The sequence below is a fragment of the Fusarium graminearum genome, chromosome 1, assembly GCF_000240135.3.
Source record: "Fusarium graminearum PH-1 chromosome 1, whole genome shotgun sequence".
In the NCBI taxonomy this organism is placed as follows: domain Eukaryota; kingdom Fungi; phylum Ascomycota; class Sordariomycetes; order Hypocreales; family Nectriaceae; genus Fusarium; species Fusarium graminearum.
In genome coordinates this window covers 4,198,781-4,216,051 of record NC_026474.1, presented here as the reverse complement: position 1 = coordinate 4,216,051, position 17,271 = coordinate 4,198,781, and the positions used below count along the sequence as shown (strand labels likewise).

The window sequence follows — 17,271 nt, the reverse complement described above, 5'->3', positions numbered from 1 at the left end:
GAGAAGTTGCTCCCAGTCTTTCACCAGACTTGAAGACGGCAGTGGCTATGCTTTGGCATACAGTAAAGAAACCGTTGACGATTCACCAAATTGATTATAACTAAAGTAGAATACTAGAGATAGGACGGCTTCTGATGTACCAGAGCCAGTAACGGTCATGGTCATGATAGCAAAAACCTTGGTAGCACCAACAGCAATCGCAGTGACAAACAGCGCGGGGTTGCACTGAGGCTGGAAGTGGCGGTGCAGGTGTGGCGCCGAACCCTAACACGTGATTTTGGGGCTCGTTTTCAATTCGGGCGCACCATCCGGGACCTGGACTCCACCTCACCTCACCAAACGACGCGCACCCACGGAACGGTCTTTTTGTTAAGACAATTCCTCAGCTCTTACTACTAACTCGCAGGTTGTTTGAGAGGACGGAAGTCATACCACAGTCAAGATGCCTTCAGAAGCCGGTCACCGACGTGAGTTTCTCCCACCCGCCAAAGACAAGACCAGACGAGACGGACGGCTTGCGAATTTGGAAATGTGAAATCTGGTTGAACTTGTTGCTAACTTTGCCAATAGTATACGTCAAGTGAGTAATGATTCCCCATCCAGCAAGCCTGGCACGCATGCGATATCAGAAATATGCGTTTGCTTCGACAAGCGCACACTCCCATCCCATTTTTTCCGATATCGAATTTCCGCGAAGCCAAGCCACGGCACGACAACAACGATGCGATAAGAATTTTGGACTGACGATGATGGTTTAGGGGACGTCACCTGAGCTACCAGCGCTCTCGTCACACCACCCGCCCTGCTACCAGCCTGATCAAGATCGAGGGTGTTGACGACACCAACGCCGCCAAGTACGTCTACACTGCGATGATGGAAGTTTTTTTTAGTCAGTCTGGATATTGACAATGCATGATAGCTTCTACCTCGGCAAGAAGGTCGCTTTCGTCTACCGTGCCCAGAAGGAGATCCGTGGCACCAAGATCCGCGTCATCTGGGGCAAGGTCACCCGTCCTCACGGTAATTACACTCGACTCGATCTACGGTCAAAGAAGCCACAAGCTAACCCTTGTTTCCAGGAAACTCTGGCGTCGTCCGCGCCAAGTTCACCTCTCCTCTCCCCACCAAGTCTTTCGGTGCTTCCGTTCGCGTCATGTTGTACCCTTCGTCGATATAAAAAAAGGGCTTCGGGCTGGAGTTGGTAGTGAGGGGCGGTTCTCATTTGGCTGCATTGGTCGAGGCAAGGATAAAACAAACTGCCTTGCTTTGAGGCATTCAATTCAAAAAGACGTCAAATCCCAACCCCGAAAAGGGCTCTTCGCACCTGAGCTACTCGTTTTTGATGATATAACTTGATCTCCCTTTCATGCAACGGTTATCGGAAATCGATCCTGTCCACTGGGAGGGGAGCTTCAGCGATGAAACACTTTCTGGTGGTTGGGATTCGGGACCGGTGTTTGGAACTACGGTCGTGAATAGGGTACAAGCGAATCATCGATGAAATGCCAGGTCCAGGGCCTCTATTACGGCAGTACACAACGTCCCTGAAAGCTGGATTGTGATTTGACTCGTATGGAGAAATTTTGAGCCATGGTTGGCGTCTAATGATGAATCAGAAATGTCTATTGAAACCACACAACACAGCACATGACAATAACCACTTTGATGGCCCAACTCGTTCCCCATTTGACAGTCGCATACATCCAGTGGTCTGCGCCGGGTTGCCTCCATGTGCTCCATTGCGATGTGATACCTTGCCATTCTCCTCCTGTAAAGTTGCACCGAGTTTATAAAAAGTGTGCTTTCCATGATACACACATCCAGCTACCAGTGCCGGTGATATTAACTAGGGCTTTGCTTGACATCAAGTGCCCGTGTCAAACTTGAGCCTGTAGGCAGCAGACTTTCACTATGTCAGTACTTAATGCCGTGTGTTGCCGTGATTGTGTGGTAGTTAGTTACAGGTAAATTTCAGTGTGATTAAAGAATTATACCTCTGATATACTATATCAATGCTGCACACCAAGGGTTGAATTCGTGCTTCCAGGGCAGCCTCTCAACATTGCTTCTCCCAAGTACGCAACGCATGATTGTCCAAGCTATGGAAGATACCTCAGTAGACAAACATTCAACCTGGCAAATTGTGATAAGAGAACCTCGTAAACAATAGTGGTACGTTGCACAGCATGGCGCCTCAGGCACATCGTCCCTGTTCTTTGCATATCAACCACTACGGTTAGGTTACTAAGTATACGTGCTGTGGCCTATTAGTTTATTGACCTGGCTACTTTTATCTCCACCTACTGTTGCACTTCTAGGGCATTGCCGTTCAGCTTACATCTCTCTCAAGATCGTCGGTCAGTCGCCACAAATACGTGCTGTAGGTTGGTACTAGTAGGTACTTCATAAGTCTTGTAAGTCAAAACTTCTAAACGTTAATTCGTATTTTCTCTTCCACAGCGAATATTATTTGGTTTAAGCAGAATCATCTCTTGGTGGCAGATGTTGTTACCTCGGTAACGCATCATCAACCCAGGGTCCTTCACCCGTCAATCTCGGTACAGCAGCATTGGCATCTTATCGCATACTATTACAGCCTCGATGACCGTGCCAGTTCTAAAAAGCGGCTCGTGTCCAAGCGACATGTTTCATCTCCAGTCTCACATTGTAAAGATATCGCATAATATACGATAAAAACTATAGTAATATCGAAGTCGCCAGTCGTTCACAACGAAAAGGCAACCTGTTCAAGGACAGTATGGGTTACAGGGCGTAGTAGACACATAATATTTTTGCAGAATAAACATGGGTATCAAGAGGTCATAGATCATCTTAGTTAACTCCAGTCCCGGCATATATTGGCCGTCTCAATCGGCAAACGCCTTGGCTAGTGAGCCAATAACCTGTTCATAATATGCAGGCCAAGTAAACCAGGGGCCAGCAGTCAAGTGTTACAATAGCAGTAGAACATGGAGTTAATTCTTGGAGTGATATTGCATGGGTAGCGGCGCAGCATGCATATTTGTTGCAGCCCAGCCGGAAGAGTCGGTTGTGGGAGGATTATGGGTATGGCTGGTATAGAAATTTTGAGTTTATGCTGCTGAATTAAAGTCTATCAACCCAAAGGACTCACTTTCTGAGAAGGTTCAGCTTCCGTTCATCCTTTTTGATAGGTGCGTTTCAGCAGGAGGAGATATTGGAAAGAAACAAGGCAGAGAAACAGCCTATTGTGCATGGTTATTTGCTAGCCTTGTTTTGTTCTGACCACAATTTGATGTCTTCACCATCCATGGACGGTTACTGCCATGACTGGCGAGAGAAAGCCTTGAACCTACTAAAACAGCACGGATGGAAATTCAATTCAACATGGCAGTGATCGGCTAGTCTATTAGTTTCTGTCCTAGTGCTGGCCAGGGTTTTCTGATTGTTCCATCGGGAAACGATACCAATTGCATGTTTTCGGATGGGGAATTTTCAAGCTAAGAAAGCCGCATTGCAAGGTTGATGATAAGTACTCCATATCAGTCCATTGAGTGGGATATTCATCCGTCCTGAAAGCCAAAGGATTGACATTGGAAATATTACTGTCTGCCTATTGTGGTGGTTGACGACTGAAATCTGATAAACCGACCACACGTACGGATACCAAATCCCAACTCATGTACACACGGCAGGTCAAGTTTAATGCCGCCTGCGTAAACAGCCAAGAAACTAAGAATCTTATTCGTTAGGGACCAACTGCCAGCAGGTTTTTCATTAAAAAATGCAATTGAATAGCGTTTGTGAAAGCCGCCAGGCCAAGCCAGACAACGGCCCGACGAAAGGGAACATCGAGATTTAGTACGGCAACCCTAATTGTGGCTGAGTCGGCTTGTAATCGACAGTCAAGCTTGTATCCGCAGTCTCTGTTTTTTGGTATGCACTCACCAAGGTTCCATGTTACTCTACGAAAACAAAGATGGTGTGTGGGGGCCACCTAACACGAGATAAAACAGGGGCGGAGCAGCCATGAACAACGTCAAGATGACCAGCCGCCAGCTTCATCAGGAATTGCTGGGATATGTCTAGGTAATTGTTGGGGCTGTCACCAGCCTGTGTTTGGACTGAGGCTCGCTCATGCCACAAGCAGCACAACACAGCAAAGCACGGTGAGAGTGAGACAAGCAAGACTATTTATTCCGCTATTGCTGCACAAGCATGAAGATTCCTCAAGAGAAGAGGACCTAGCTTGGCATGGCATGACATGGCATCAAGAGCACCACCCTAAAGACCCATGAGGGTTCTTAGCTTTTCGTTGGATGGTCGAGACCAGTTTATTATGCGGGTGCAATGGAGACAGTACAGCATCCGTCAGAACAAAGTGAATGAGGGCTACTATCTCACCTCTTGTTGACTTTACAGATGGGTGTAGCTTTAGGCTTACGACGATAATGAGGGATACATTGAGCTAATTGCTTTAGCATCAAACTTAGCTACACAAGGTGCCTTTCAAGATGCCCGACTAGTCTCAAATAAGAATTCAAGGTACCAAACTTTGGCGCAGACGGTTGCATGCAACACTACAACTATCTTGTTCCCACCATTGGATCAAAAAGCTTCCGCATCCTCGTAATGGTAAGCAGAAGACGCAGAAGACGCAGAAGACGTGGCTGTCACCGCATAGCGAAGCTGTTCCAGTGGCCGGGGGAAGAGAGAGAACGACGCGTCATGGCCTGACGATCTAGCATGTCTCGATTCTGTCCGAGTACTAAGTCAGTGGTCTGTTGTGTGGTCCTTGGCTACCTCTCAGTCTCAGCCCCTAGGTACATACTGTACAAAGACATCATCCAGATCTAATGCAGTACGGTACCGCAGTAGCCAGTAAAGCAAGAATAAAACAATCAAAGCTAGTACAAACAGTACGATTTGTAGAGTCGTTGTCGCAACTCTGGGGCAGTACGCGTATGCAATTGCCTCCCAATTGGTTCCGTTCCACGTACTGATTGTACATCCATTACCAAGATTGGTGTGGTGTTGAGCCTCAGACTGATCCAGAAACTTACTTGGCGATGGGTAGCGTTTATAAACGGAAGTCACAAGGAAGCCGATAAATGGATGAACACGAGTTCAATGGGATGGAAGGTGCGGCAACCTAATGAAAGTAGATCACCTCACTTAAAGACGACTTGGTCTCCAGCTTTCCTTTATCTTCCTAAAAAAGCCTCCGTCTCTTCTCTCTCTCACTCTTATAATTTCCTGAGAATAGCTTTCTCTCGCTTTCGTCTCCTTCGTTTGTCTTTCGTTACCGGTATTGCGCCCGTTTCAACTCAGCCCATCTCGTCAACGGATATCGGTACCTTTGCTGTCACAAGCCATCCATACCCGTCCATCTGTATATCCCCAGTCGAGCAATCCCGAGTACTCGATCCGCGGTCAAGACCCCATTAAACAAACGATTCCTTCTACAGTAATTAGACTATCCACCCGCTGTCCCCAGGTTTTCATCACATTGCACTTGGCTTGGCTGCGCCAGTTCCACAAACAACCGAAATACAGGGCAGGCAGGGCATTTCGAGATAACGACTTTCCGTTGACCCCGGCCTTCGAAAGGAACCTTCAACTCCATTCCATTGCTTCCTAGTGACTCGACAACACGCGAGACCCCACCACGAGCTTCGTACCCCTGTGCGTCAGAGCCAGCGCTATTGAGTCCGAGTCCTGAGCAGCAAGCCACTCCGGACGATTCTTCCGAGCGCGATTCAACGTGGCACGGCTCAAACCCTCCCTGGATCTCGCGTACCAGTCGACACTAGAAATTCCCAATCGATAGTGACGTCAAGAAACAAACGCAGACAAAAAAAAAAAAAAAAGAACTCACACTGGGCCAACACAAGCAATTACAAAGAAACCACTGTGTTCTGTCAGTCTGTACAGTACTGTTTGGCAGAAACGCAGAATCTTCTTCGTCTGTTGGTACCCCATCCAAAAGGAGATAAAAAAGGACCAGTCAAACCCGAAACAGGATAAGCCCAATCACCACAAAAAAACAAGGACGGATCGCAAAGGCGGTACTCAATTCACGAGGATCAGTTGTCCCAGCCTGCATATCCCACATCGTTATCACGCAGCCACAGGCACTAGCAAGACGTACACAGCGCCACTTTAACTTACTTTGAAGCGCGACCCGACCTGATAGAGAAAACACTGATTTGGAGCGCCCACATCCCAGTCGATTCCACCGGACTGTTTCACGGCTCAAGAGACCAGTGCATTGCTCGTTTGCAAATTTTTTGTCTGACGGTTGCTCAGAGTTAGAGAGCTGATCCCAGTCAAAGAACACGGGCCACGGTGCCAACGAATGATTGCATTGTTTCGTCCCGCATACGGTCAGAAACAGAGACACCCGCCGCCACCAGCCATACATCTCACCTCACTTAGGCGCGCAAAGTACGGTATCATCGTCCAGTCTTCCTAGCCACTCGTCCCTTAATAAGTCCAGTTGTACCTTGCTATTCTTGCACTGCAGACTGCAGACGCCAGTTTACGAGCCAACCCCACCCACTTCCCGGGATCCGGTCTAAAAACGCATCGATACGTACCCCCAAAATTCTACCTACCAAAGGCAGACCACATTATTGTTTGAGCAAGCCCCAGCCTCTTTCTTATCAGAACCTTTTACGCCAAACAACTCCACCCAATATATCCGTCTCGCAGGTCCCACGACAATTTCTCGACTTCCTTGCTAGTAGCCGTTTCGTCTGGTTTCGGTGACTTCTCCCCGGCACAGCCCTCCTTGCACTCCAGCTCTTATCCACCGTCTCCATCGCATCGGTCGATCGCCTGCAACTCTCCACCCTCTTATCACCCTGAGACTCTAATCCTCAAGGGTAAGGGCCATTCGGAGATCCATCACTGCCAAGCAGTACGTCTAATAAAACAGCCGTACCCCCAAGCGCCGCAACTATGGCGACCTCCACCGAGCAGTATCGTCAATATCCACCAGCGCCGGCGAATTATCCGGCGCAAGAACATTATCAGAGGCAGCAATATCAAGCAACTGCCCCGGCCTCGCCGCGCAAAACTACACAGAACCCGCCCGCTCACAGCCGAACCTTCAGCTTTCATTCTCAAAAATCGCATAAGAGCTCTGGCAGCAAAGACTTACACGAAACCCACGCCGAGAAGGAAGCGAAGCGTTTACACAGCACAGCGGATCCCACATTTGCTTTGAACGAAGCAGAGCCCTGTATGTTTTCCCTTTCCGTGGCTCAACGACAGGAGGCAGAGATCGTTTTCTAACATGATGACAACAGCTGCAGAAGCCGCCATGATGACCGAGTCGAATTTCGCTCCGTTGCGATCTATGCAACACAAAGACCCATATGGCAACTCCATTGGTCCGTGATCTATTCCTACCTTTCCAAGACGACACCACTGACAGGACAAACAGAGGATCCCGACAAGTCGAACCCAACAAGAAACAGATGGGAGCGTCCACTCGACACTATTCGAAGTTTCGAGGCTGCGATTGACGGGGGATACTCGCGCAAGTCGCTTTACCGAGCTGGTATGTAGAAAGTTCATGAACGAAGCAGCACAGGTTACTGACTCTAGCGCAGAAACAGATTCGCAAGCCAACTGGAACAGGCGGAACAGCTCGTATAGTAACCAGCCACGATTCCCTCGCGACAGCTACTATGGCAGCCGGCCAGTGTCTCTCAGGCCAGAGGGTAACCAGTACGATACAGGGTCCCGAAGCAACTATTTCGATGGTCAAGCTTACAGCAACGGTTATGGCACTGGTCCGTCGCGGCAACGGATGTCTAGAATGCAATCAGAGCCGCAGTACCAGACTGGACACGACCAAACCATCTATCCTTTACCCAACAAAGATCGATCTTACGAGACCGTAACTTCTGCTGCAGGGAGCGGCAACTCAGACCACGCAGGTTATCAGACAGACCCTACGAGCAGCGACAACAGCTCAATTGATCGGACGATGCCGGCTAAGCGCCGTGAACCTTTCAACGAGTATGCGTCGAGTTCCTCCCAACAACAGCCAGCGAATCAATCACGCCCCTGGCCGGCTCCCGGCATGAATAGCAATGGTAGCCATCCTCAGATGCCGCCGCCTTCCCATGCGCAATATGCTCCAGGCCATGACCAGGCTCCAGTTCCACCTCAGAAACAGAAGAACACTCTTTTGAGGAGAACATCTACACAGCAATCAGCACAACAGCCTCAGCAAACAGCTGGCGGGGACAAGCGCAAGAGTTGGTTTTCTCGTAGGTTCAGCAAAAACTCTTGAAAACCCAGCGATTCGGCAACGATCATACACGTTTGGAATGTACATACGTAAACATTTCGCAACATCCACCCACTCTCCTTTGTCGATACCCGTTTCTTTGATGTTCAGCGTCGGAATGCCATGATCACACAGCGTTTAACAGTTCATGTTCTACTCAACGAATTTTTTTACGATGGACGCTGGAGTATACTGCCACCACTTGCGATTTGTCTTTGCAATGGGACCGGATGAGCGAGCTTTGTTTTTCACTCTAGTCAAATTGGTTTGAGGTGAGGATGGCTAGGGGTCTTGCCATTAAGACAAGGCGACGCATTTCAATTTATGACGGGATGGTACATTAGCACACGAAACTGTACGAGGCAGGCGTTGGCGGGCTAAACTTTGTGCAACTGGTTCCTTGGAGGATAATCCTTGAGATGCGAAGCGAAGGCTGGATCTACCGCCACGATCACCATTAATTACACCTACTCCCTGAGACGCACATAGCATATACACGTGGCTGTAGAAATCATCCAGACATGACGGCCTGCCAAAAGGCACGCTCATAAAGATGACATGAGAAAATAATTGACATTAATGACTCAACTAATAGTCATGTGCAAGATTCACAGTTGTTTGAAGTGATTTTTTTAGCGGTAGTAAGAAACCGCTGGTTGGCGTCTACTTGTCCTTCTTGTTTTCCGCCTTTAGTTGGTCCGACTGGTCCTCCTTCATGGCAACGATAATGTATCCTATGAGGACGACATTGGCCAGCACAGCGGCCAAGCCACCGGCGAAAGAAGAGTTGCCTAGGCAGCGTTAGTTTGAATTCTGATACACAGGAATGTGTGGAGAGACTTGCCATTGAAGACAGTGTTGACGGTAAGGAAGTATGAACCAATTGGTATAAAGACCATAGCAAAGGTAAAGGCTAGGAGCTTGTAGATGACTTGGCTATTGTTATTTGGTCAGTTTTGATCAAAAAGGCTGAGTGAGATTGTCACAGAGAATATATGAGTGGCGAGGGTGACGGTTTGAGGTACGGATAAGGCTTACCTAGGTACAGCAGGGGCTGTGCTTGAGGTTTCGTCAATAGGATCATCCTTATCGAGGAAGGTCTTTTCGGTAGCAACAATACGTCGGGTGGTCATTTTGAGATAATATAACAAGAGTTTAGGCCCTTGTTGAGACGGATTGGTAGTGTTGTATGTGTCGTGGTTGTGAGTTGAGGCTACCTAATTCAGACCTATGAGTGACAGAGGTTGAAAGTTGACGTCCCACTTGCACGTGCGAGCAGCCTGAAAGAAAGAAAAGCACTTGCCATATAATGATCAACGCGCAAGAAAAAAAACTGATTTCTTTGTTTGCATAATAGGTACTAAGTAAGTAAGACAAGACCTCAAGCAATAAGATCAGACCTAGATTCTTAACATTTTCTTGTTATAATCCCAATTGTCCTCAATTCGTCTGAACATCTCTCTGCCTCTTCTACTAAGTACTATGTACTCCATCCCGTTTCCCGGTCTCACGTGATTTCGCGATTCAGTTTCAGCGGGTCGCGTCTCGAAGCGACTTTGGACAGTTGGGCCACTTCAAAAAATCTCCACCCTCTAAAACGCCCCTCTGAGATTTGAATTGGAACCTCCTGTAACACTGGCAAGCACTGTCTACCTCTTTAATCAATTAAAAGTCATTTCTGCTTACTTCTTTTTTTCTCTCTTATCCAGAGAGTCTTTAACCCCCTGTTAACGACGATCTTTCTCTTTCATCCAGTGGTGCGCTCCATTGGCCGTTCATTGAAAAATAAGGACAGAAGAGAACGAACAAACGGTCGCTCCGCTCAATTGCAATCACGGTCTCCGCCCTCAAACGCTGCTAGCTTCTAACGTCCTCCCTATTATAACGGATGCCCATACTTCACAAGACTGCAACATGGCACGAAGCTCTTCACCTTTACCAATTCGGCATTCAAACGTCCTACCACGCACCCCATCGCTCGCTCGCAACACAAGTACTATTGACGACGCCGATGAGCTAGCCGATACCATTCCCTGCTCTCCATCTGCCTTTTTACGAGATCCACAAACAACACAGCCGACACAGGTTCTTCAGAAACCTACACTTGCGCCTATGCGGTCATCCTCGCCTGCCAGCAGCATAATCGAAGTTCCTGCATCCTCGCCTTTTCAACAGGCCAAGAAGCCTACGCCCCTAGGCAACCGACTCGCCCCTGCTGGCACCGTCTTTCGTCCACCACAGCGGACTTTTCCCTCGATGAACAACAAGCGGCCGGCTCAAGAGCCTATCAGCCTCATCTCAGACGACGAAGACGACCTCACACCTCCCCGCGGCGATATCCGACCGACAATGTTTAAGGCACATGTGGCGGCATTCGCCTACAAACCCGAGGTCGATGCGATCGAGCAGCAGGCAGTTATAACAAAGCTCCGGCAGATATACGATGTCTTCGGAGACAAAGTCCCATCGCACAAGGCCAAGGAAGCTTTGAACGTATGCAGAAATGATCTTGACGAGACAATTCTTTACCTCGAGCGTCAGTTTCAACCCAGACCAGCTCTGAAGCCCAAAACTGGCAGACGATTGATCAGCAAGGGAGCTTTACAAACATCAGCAACATCCAGCCGGGGTAATTCTGTTTCCTACACAGCATCCCCCAGCCCCGAGAAGAAGCCCCGGCGACGACTAGTTCAAGGTCTTCGACAGCAGTCCATCCCATCATCGCCGCCATTCCCTTCTTCGCCTGCGGCCGCGCCTGCACACGCCTCGAGCGACGACCCGTTGGTGATTGACCTCGTCGACGATGACAAGGAAGACAACTATCAGGCCGAGGCGTCACCAGATCTCTCCGATGATGATGATAAAAATAACAAGGTGCTAATATCCCTTAACACATGCACTGTCCAGGAACTAGCAGCCATGACAGGCATGAAAGAGGATCAGCTTGCATGCATGATTGAGAAGCGACCTTTTGAAGATCTTGCGAAAGCCAGGCGAGTAACTATTGGCAAGAAACCGGGCGCGAAAAAGGCCTCCAAGATCAGCATTGGAGACAACGTGGTTGATGCCGTGGAAGTTTTCCTCAACGCAGTTGAAGCAATCGACAACGTCGTTGACAAGTGTGAGCGCGATGCCAAAGACATTAAGCAGCAGGTTGACACATGGGACATTGACACATTCGGTCATGACAAGTTGCGAGTACAACGACAGGATTCCGAGGACCTTCCGCCTACTCCTACAAGCATAAGCGCGACCAAATATGTGCGCCCACCCATTGCGAAACAGCCCAAGTATATGGATGGACATTGCAAAATGAAGCCTTTCCAACTTGTTGGTCTCAACTGGATGTCCTTGCTCTACAAGTTCAACATCGGCTGCATCCTAGCAGATGAAATGGGCTTGGGCAAAACTTGCCAGGTCATCTCACTCATCAGTCACTTTGTTGAAGATTATGAAGAGAGCACCAGCAGCAACAAGGGAAGGCGACCCTGGCCTAATCTGGTAGTTGTTCCACCCAGTACATACAACAACTGGCTCGTTGAGTTTGGCAGGTTTGCTCCCGACCTATCAGTAATCGGATATCGAGGTTCTCAGGCAGAGCGAGCTCAGATCGCGTTCGAGATTGAACAAGAACCCGAGGCGTTCCATGTTGTTCTTGCGACATACTCGCAAATCAACAATGAAGCAGACATTGAGGCCATGCAGTCCATCCGGTTGAATGCTGCTATTTTTGACGAAGGTCACAAGATGAAAAACCCTCAGACCAAGATCTACAGAGATCTTCGTCGAATTCCGGCGTCGTGGAAGATGCTCCTTACCGGTATGTTGCTCTTATTTCTCTCTGACAAGTATAGTCCTAACGATGTATCATAGGAACTCCTGTGCAGAACAACCTGATGGAGATGACATCACTCCTTAACTTTATCAATCCTGAGATATTCAAAGGCTGTATGGACCAGATTCAGTACATCTTCAGCCAAAAAGTCACAATTCGAGATGTGTCCAACGGTGCTTTTCTGTACAGCGAGCGTGTCAAGCGAGCTCGCACTATTCTCGAACCATTCATCCTTCAACGTCGCAAAGACCAGGTTCTGTCAGACATGCCTCCCAAGATCTGCACCGTCGTTCGTTGCGATCTAGATGAGAAGCAGAAGCAAGTGTACGCCGACTACGAAGAGATGTTCAAGATGGAGCCATCCAAGCGAGTAACCAAGGTTCGTGGTCGTGGAAACGATCAGAACAATTGCTGGATGCAGCTTCGCAAGGCGGCTTTACACCCACTCCTCTTCAGGCGTCATTTTAACGATAAGAAGGTTGAAAAGATGGCCACGATCCTCATGAATAGTGTTTCGCAGGACGACCTACGGCAACCAGACATCAAACACCTCATCCAGGAACTGAAGGATTCCTCCGACTTTGGTCTCCATCTCTGGTGCCGTGACTACCCAGGACTCCTCGGGAAATTCGACATTCCTCCAGAGGCAGAAATGGACAGTGGCAAGGTCAGGAAGTTGCTGGAGCTGATCAACCACTATCAGGAAAACGGCGATCGAGTTCTTGTTTTCAGCAAGTTCTCCCGTGTCATTGAACTGCTGCAAGAGGTTCTTGCTCAACAACAAATCCAGCACCGAGTTCTGATGGGCAGCACCACTGTTGAGGAGCGGCAAACACTGATCGACGAATTTAATGAGGACTCTGATATCCCCGTCTTCCTGCTCACCACTGGAGCCGGCGGCACAGGTATCAACCTTACGGCTGCCAACAAGGTCATCATTTTTGACCAATCGGACAATCCTCAGGACGACATTCAAGCAGAGAATCGCGCTCATCGTCTCGGCCAGAAACGAGACGTTGAAATCATCCGACTCATCGCAACTAACACCATCGAGGAGCTCATCTACAAGGCATGCCAGAAGAAGATCGAGCTCGCCAACAAAGTCACAGGAGCTGTTGCGGATGAAGACCCTGCTGTGGCAGAACAGACTCTTGAGACCGAGGTCCGCAAGATGCTCATGGGGGAGCAGATGACACCTCCTTAGGACAGATAAGTGTCGCAAGCTCTTCTTCGAACTCTTTTTTTTTCATGTTTCATCTCACACACGACATATCACCATTGTAAACGTTTTCATTTTCTGCACAGCATAGCAGAGCGGCTCGGTTGTATAAGACTCACATACACTCATCGACTTTGCATTTAATGGTTGGCTGGCACAGACGGTTTGTTGCTATCATTTTCTCACGAGTACCGTAACCTCCACTGGTGGTTCCGAGTCTCGAGGGTTAGTGAAGGGCATGATCGGCGATACAGAAGTTTGTACGAAGTCATTATTCTACATTAATGATGTAGATGGCGCGAGGCGAAGCAAGGGGGTGCGTCAACGGTTTACTACAGCATTTTAGAAGTACATGGCATGTCATCGCATGGTCTTATAGACAGGTCACAATCAAGGCAGTAGGGCATAAAGGTTGTCCTGCGAACTTAAATTAAATGTCACATTTTTATGAAACTACACTACCTATCTTTGCATTGAGGGTTGATCGAGCCCGGTTTCACCTCACACACTTACAGAATAAGACGGTGTCTAATCTCATGTTGCAGTCAACAACAAATAAACCTTGGGCGTCACCCAGCAACGGTTCATCCCCCATCTCGGCCCGCCGCCGCGCCCGTCCCATTCTCCAGTACGGGCTCACGCTAGGTCAAGTCGAGAGATCGAACGGAGGCAGAAGATCAGTGGAAGGACCCTGACTCGGGCTGACAACCCAAGCGCAAAGTTTATCAACTGAGCTTTTCCTAGTATGAAACGCGCAGAGACCAGAAGGCGTCTGCGGTGAGGATGAAAACCGGGACAAAGTGCATCTTTGCATAGGCGGTTCTTTTTGTGTGCTTGATGCCCGTGCCATGATAAGATAGACTAGCATCGTTGCTACGCAGATGGATGCTTTCTTCGCGTATCGTACAGTGTCGCTCGGACTGGCCGTGCGCTTGGTCGGGCTAGAATGCGGGATGGGCGATGGAGGGGATGATGGAGGGGATGAAGAAAGATGGATGAGGAATCATAATACACGACTCATTGTCGGATGAGACGAAGAGACTGTGACTTCAGTCTCACGGTAAGCTGGCATACGCGATTCAATAGTGCTTCAAATTTGGCACGCAACTACACCTCGGATTGCAATTGACTGCAAGTTCGATAATGCTACCCAAACTGGGTTCCGCGAACAGAATATCTTTTGTGGGAACTCTACATGGTTATGATACACATTGATTGTCCAGCCACTTCGATAACCGTTGAGACAAAATAAGGTGGTTGGTGGGTGTAAGTGAACCCTGACGGTTTTCCACAACGGTTGACCAAGACGGATACCAAATTGCAACGGTGGCTGGTCACTGGCATTAATCGAATAGATACAGACTAATAAGATAAATGCAGATTCAGTTGAAGGTGACACAGTTATGTTCACTGTCTGTAAATTGTTGACATCTATGGTAGCCAATTCCAGTTCTATAAACACAGAAATAGCAAATATAAAACTTATACGCACGCTTTTTGCGCGTGTGGATATCATTACAAAATGAGAATCAATACCCAAACACCAATGGCAACCCATTGCCCCATGTTCTGTAGTCCCGCCAGTTTATATATATGCTCGCTACCGATGACGGTCGGCTGAGGCTTTCGCTAAATATCAAATGTATGAATCATGTATGTAAGAAGATGCTTGCAAGTTGTGTGGAGTTTGCCTAGCGGCCTGGTCGTGACTTGAGACCGACGTCGCCATTGAGCAATAGTGTCTTCCAGCGACGATCGACAGCATGACGATCGCGGCCGAGATTCCGGGCGCAATCTTGCCATTCTGCCTTTGAGAGCCTGAGCTTCTCCAGTACAATTTCAATGAGGACGCGATCGTCCTCAGCATTCCAGTCCTCGTCGTCAGAGTCCTCTTCGTTGAGAAGGTGACCACCTTGTCGAAGGTGCATGTTATGAAAGTCGGAACGCTCAAGACCAAGAGGCATCTGCTCGGGAGCGATGCGCGTACGCTTAGGTGTTGCAGGTTCTCTATGCTCCATTGAGCAATGCGACGGTGATTCGCTGCCGGAGTCGCTTGCTGATGAGTAGCGGTCCATATCATCGTCGACAACGCGGCGTTTTTTGTTGGCAGCGCGTGGTGCGGCGCGCTTGGTAACTTTCTTGGGTCTGACTGGCTCACGACGTTGAGGGCGCGGTCGCAGGCGCAACTTCAGAGGAGGAGCTGCGTGAGCAAGTGGTGGAGTTGGTAGTTGAGCGTTGTTGTAGTGAGCAGGACGAGAGTCGATAACAATGGGCGCGGGCATTGATAGGAGCGATTGGAGGGAGCGGCAGGTAGTCATGAGGTTGGCGAAAGAGCCGTGCGAAGGAGCCGGAGGGCTGGCAGGAGGAGAGAAGAGAGATTGTTGAAGTCGGGAGTGAGATGAGTGCGACGCATCGCAAGGTAGCGCAGACGGAAGAAGCATATTTGCGGTTTTGAGATTGTATATTGTCCAAGTTTGATGTTGTTGTTTTGTTGAAATGATCTGTATGAGCGGGTGGTTGGAGTGTGGTGCGACTGCGACTAGGATAAGACGCGGCCTGGCGCAAAAGTCCGTCAGGTAAATCAGGGCCTTGATGAGGTTTGTGAACTGAGTGAGAGAACGAGTTGGTAAGGTTTGAAGGAGTTGCGATGCGACTGTCAGGTACAAGAATGTAAATAATTCGGTGTTTGGATGTTTGTGTTTGTGTTGATGTTTGTTGTAGGTAGGAAGCTGAGTCTGTTGTCGGAGTGAAGAGTAGGAAATGCGGTGGTTGTGGTGGGAATTGGAATGAACGGGGGGTTGGTCAGGCAAGTGGCATTGGAATGGCATGGGAAGGGGCAGGGGACTCAGTGGCCTAATATGGAAGTGGAAGTGCAAGTGCTAGATCAGGGTGGAAGGAGGGTCCTGGTGAAGGCTCCACAGTTCACAGTCCACATTTTACAGTGCACATGCACTCGCACTTGCATCTGTAGCTGCAGACAGTTGCAGTTGCAGTTGGGGTCTGATCCACATTGTTCCACTTTACTTCACTTCCTCAGTCCACGTCCATTGAGGGAGTGTGGGTGTAAACTACTGCAACTACGCGACCGAGTCTACAGTACCCAGGTACTATCTTGGGGTGCAGATTCGGTGCAGACGCCCACCTCAACGACGTGGACCCTTGGGTTTCCTGCGTTTTGTGTCGTGGCCGTTGTAATGAGCGATAAATCCAACTGCTGGCCCGCAGCGGTCAAGGTACAGTACAGTGCAGTCAGTACCTACCCATACAGACCGGGCGGGACATGATAGTCAAAGACGGTCGATGGACCCCGTGCCGCCTGATCGTCGTAGCCTGACAATCTTCTTTGACCAAATGTATTTTGGGCACAAAAAGCCCACACTCCAAGTTTAGCTGCCCGGATCTCTCTCTAAAAGCCCCAAGACCTCCAGATGTTGTTGAGGCTTGATCCAGACAAGTATTTTACATGGGATATAAGTGCTTGCCTTGGAATAGAGAGAGTGTGTGTGAGGTGCTCGTTCATGTCTTGTGGCAGTCACACATACCGAAATTTGCAGCACAAAAGAAGCTCCTCCTCACACATGCCCTGACTTGTACCTGCCTCGTCGCAACTTGTAAGTCCAGATGAAGGATCACTTACTTAATTCTTTGTTTGTAAATCCAAGCTCTGGTATTACACTGTACGGGAAAAGGTGTTGACCTTTTGCCCAATTAGACAGATATACCTGAGACATGTTGAATAGCCTCAACTTTCACAATCTCATGCCATGATTACGGGCCGTCTGTCAATAACCTCACCAAAGGTAATGAAGACAAGATACAATTGATTATCTTTATCTTTCCCCCTTTTTTTATCGTCTGTTTATCTTGCAAAGAACGACCGCTATTGATATTTTTATCCACATCTCTTCAACCCTTCAGATTCAGTTATTACAG

General features: G+C 48.7%; 5 protein-coding genes across 5 annotated transcripts; 3 read left to right on the top strand and 2 right to left on the bottom strand.

Moving 5' to 3' along the window:
- The first annotated feature begins 346 nt into the window (after positions 1–346).
- FGSG_01278 (uncharacterized protein) lies at positions 347–1,772 on the top strand. Its single transcript, XM_011318757.1, has 5 exons — positions 347–467; positions 571–580; positions 759–854; positions 920–1,020; positions 1,080–1,772. The coding sequence occupies exons 1-5, from the start codon at positions 443–445 to the stop codon at positions 1,175–1,177; spliced, it is 330 nt and encodes a 109-aa protein (XP_011317059.1). The 5' UTR covers positions 347–442; the 3' UTR covers positions 1,178–1,772.
- A 4,779-nt stretch (positions 1,773–6,551) lies between these two features.
- On the top strand, positions 6,552–8,944 carry FGSG_01277 (uncharacterized protein). Its single transcript, XM_011318756.1, has 4 exons — positions 6,552–7,225; positions 7,293–7,376; positions 7,430–7,546; positions 7,599–8,944. Exons 1-4 carry the CDS (start codon positions 6,943–6,945, stop codon positions 8,285–8,287), a joined length of 1,173 nt encoding a protein of 390 aa, XP_011317058.1. The 5' UTR covers positions 6,552–6,942; the 3' UTR covers positions 8,288–8,944.
- Positions 8,945–8,947: 3 nt separating this feature from the next.
- Positions 8,948–9,417, bottom strand: FGSG_01276 (uncharacterized protein; the record flags this gene model as incomplete). Its single annotated transcript, XM_011318755.1, has 3 exons — positions 8,948–9,075; positions 9,105–9,220; positions 9,323–9,417. The coding sequence occupies 3 exons, from the start codon at positions 9,415–9,417 to the stop codon at positions 8,948–8,950; spliced, it is 339 nt and encodes a 112-aa protein (XP_011317057.1).
- A 979-nt stretch (positions 9,418–10,396) lies between these two features.
- Positions 10,397–13,323, top strand: FGSG_01275 (uncharacterized protein; the record flags this gene model as incomplete). Its single annotated transcript, XM_011318754.1, has 2 exons — positions 10,397–12,104; positions 12,158–13,323. 2 exons carry the CDS (start codon positions 10,397–10,399, stop codon positions 13,321–13,323), a joined length of 2,874 nt encoding a protein of 957 aa, XP_011317056.1.
- A 1,398-nt stretch (positions 13,324–14,721) lies between these two features.
- Positions 14,722–16,059, bottom strand: FGSG_01274 (uncharacterized protein). The gene has a single exon (XM_011318753.1). It carries the CDS (start codon positions 15,777–15,779, stop codon positions 15,030–15,032), a length of 750 nt encoding a protein of 249 aa, XP_011317055.1. The 5' UTR covers positions 15,780–16,059; the 3' UTR covers positions 14,722–15,029.
- Between the last annotated feature and the right edge of the window lie 1,212 nt (positions 16,060–17,271).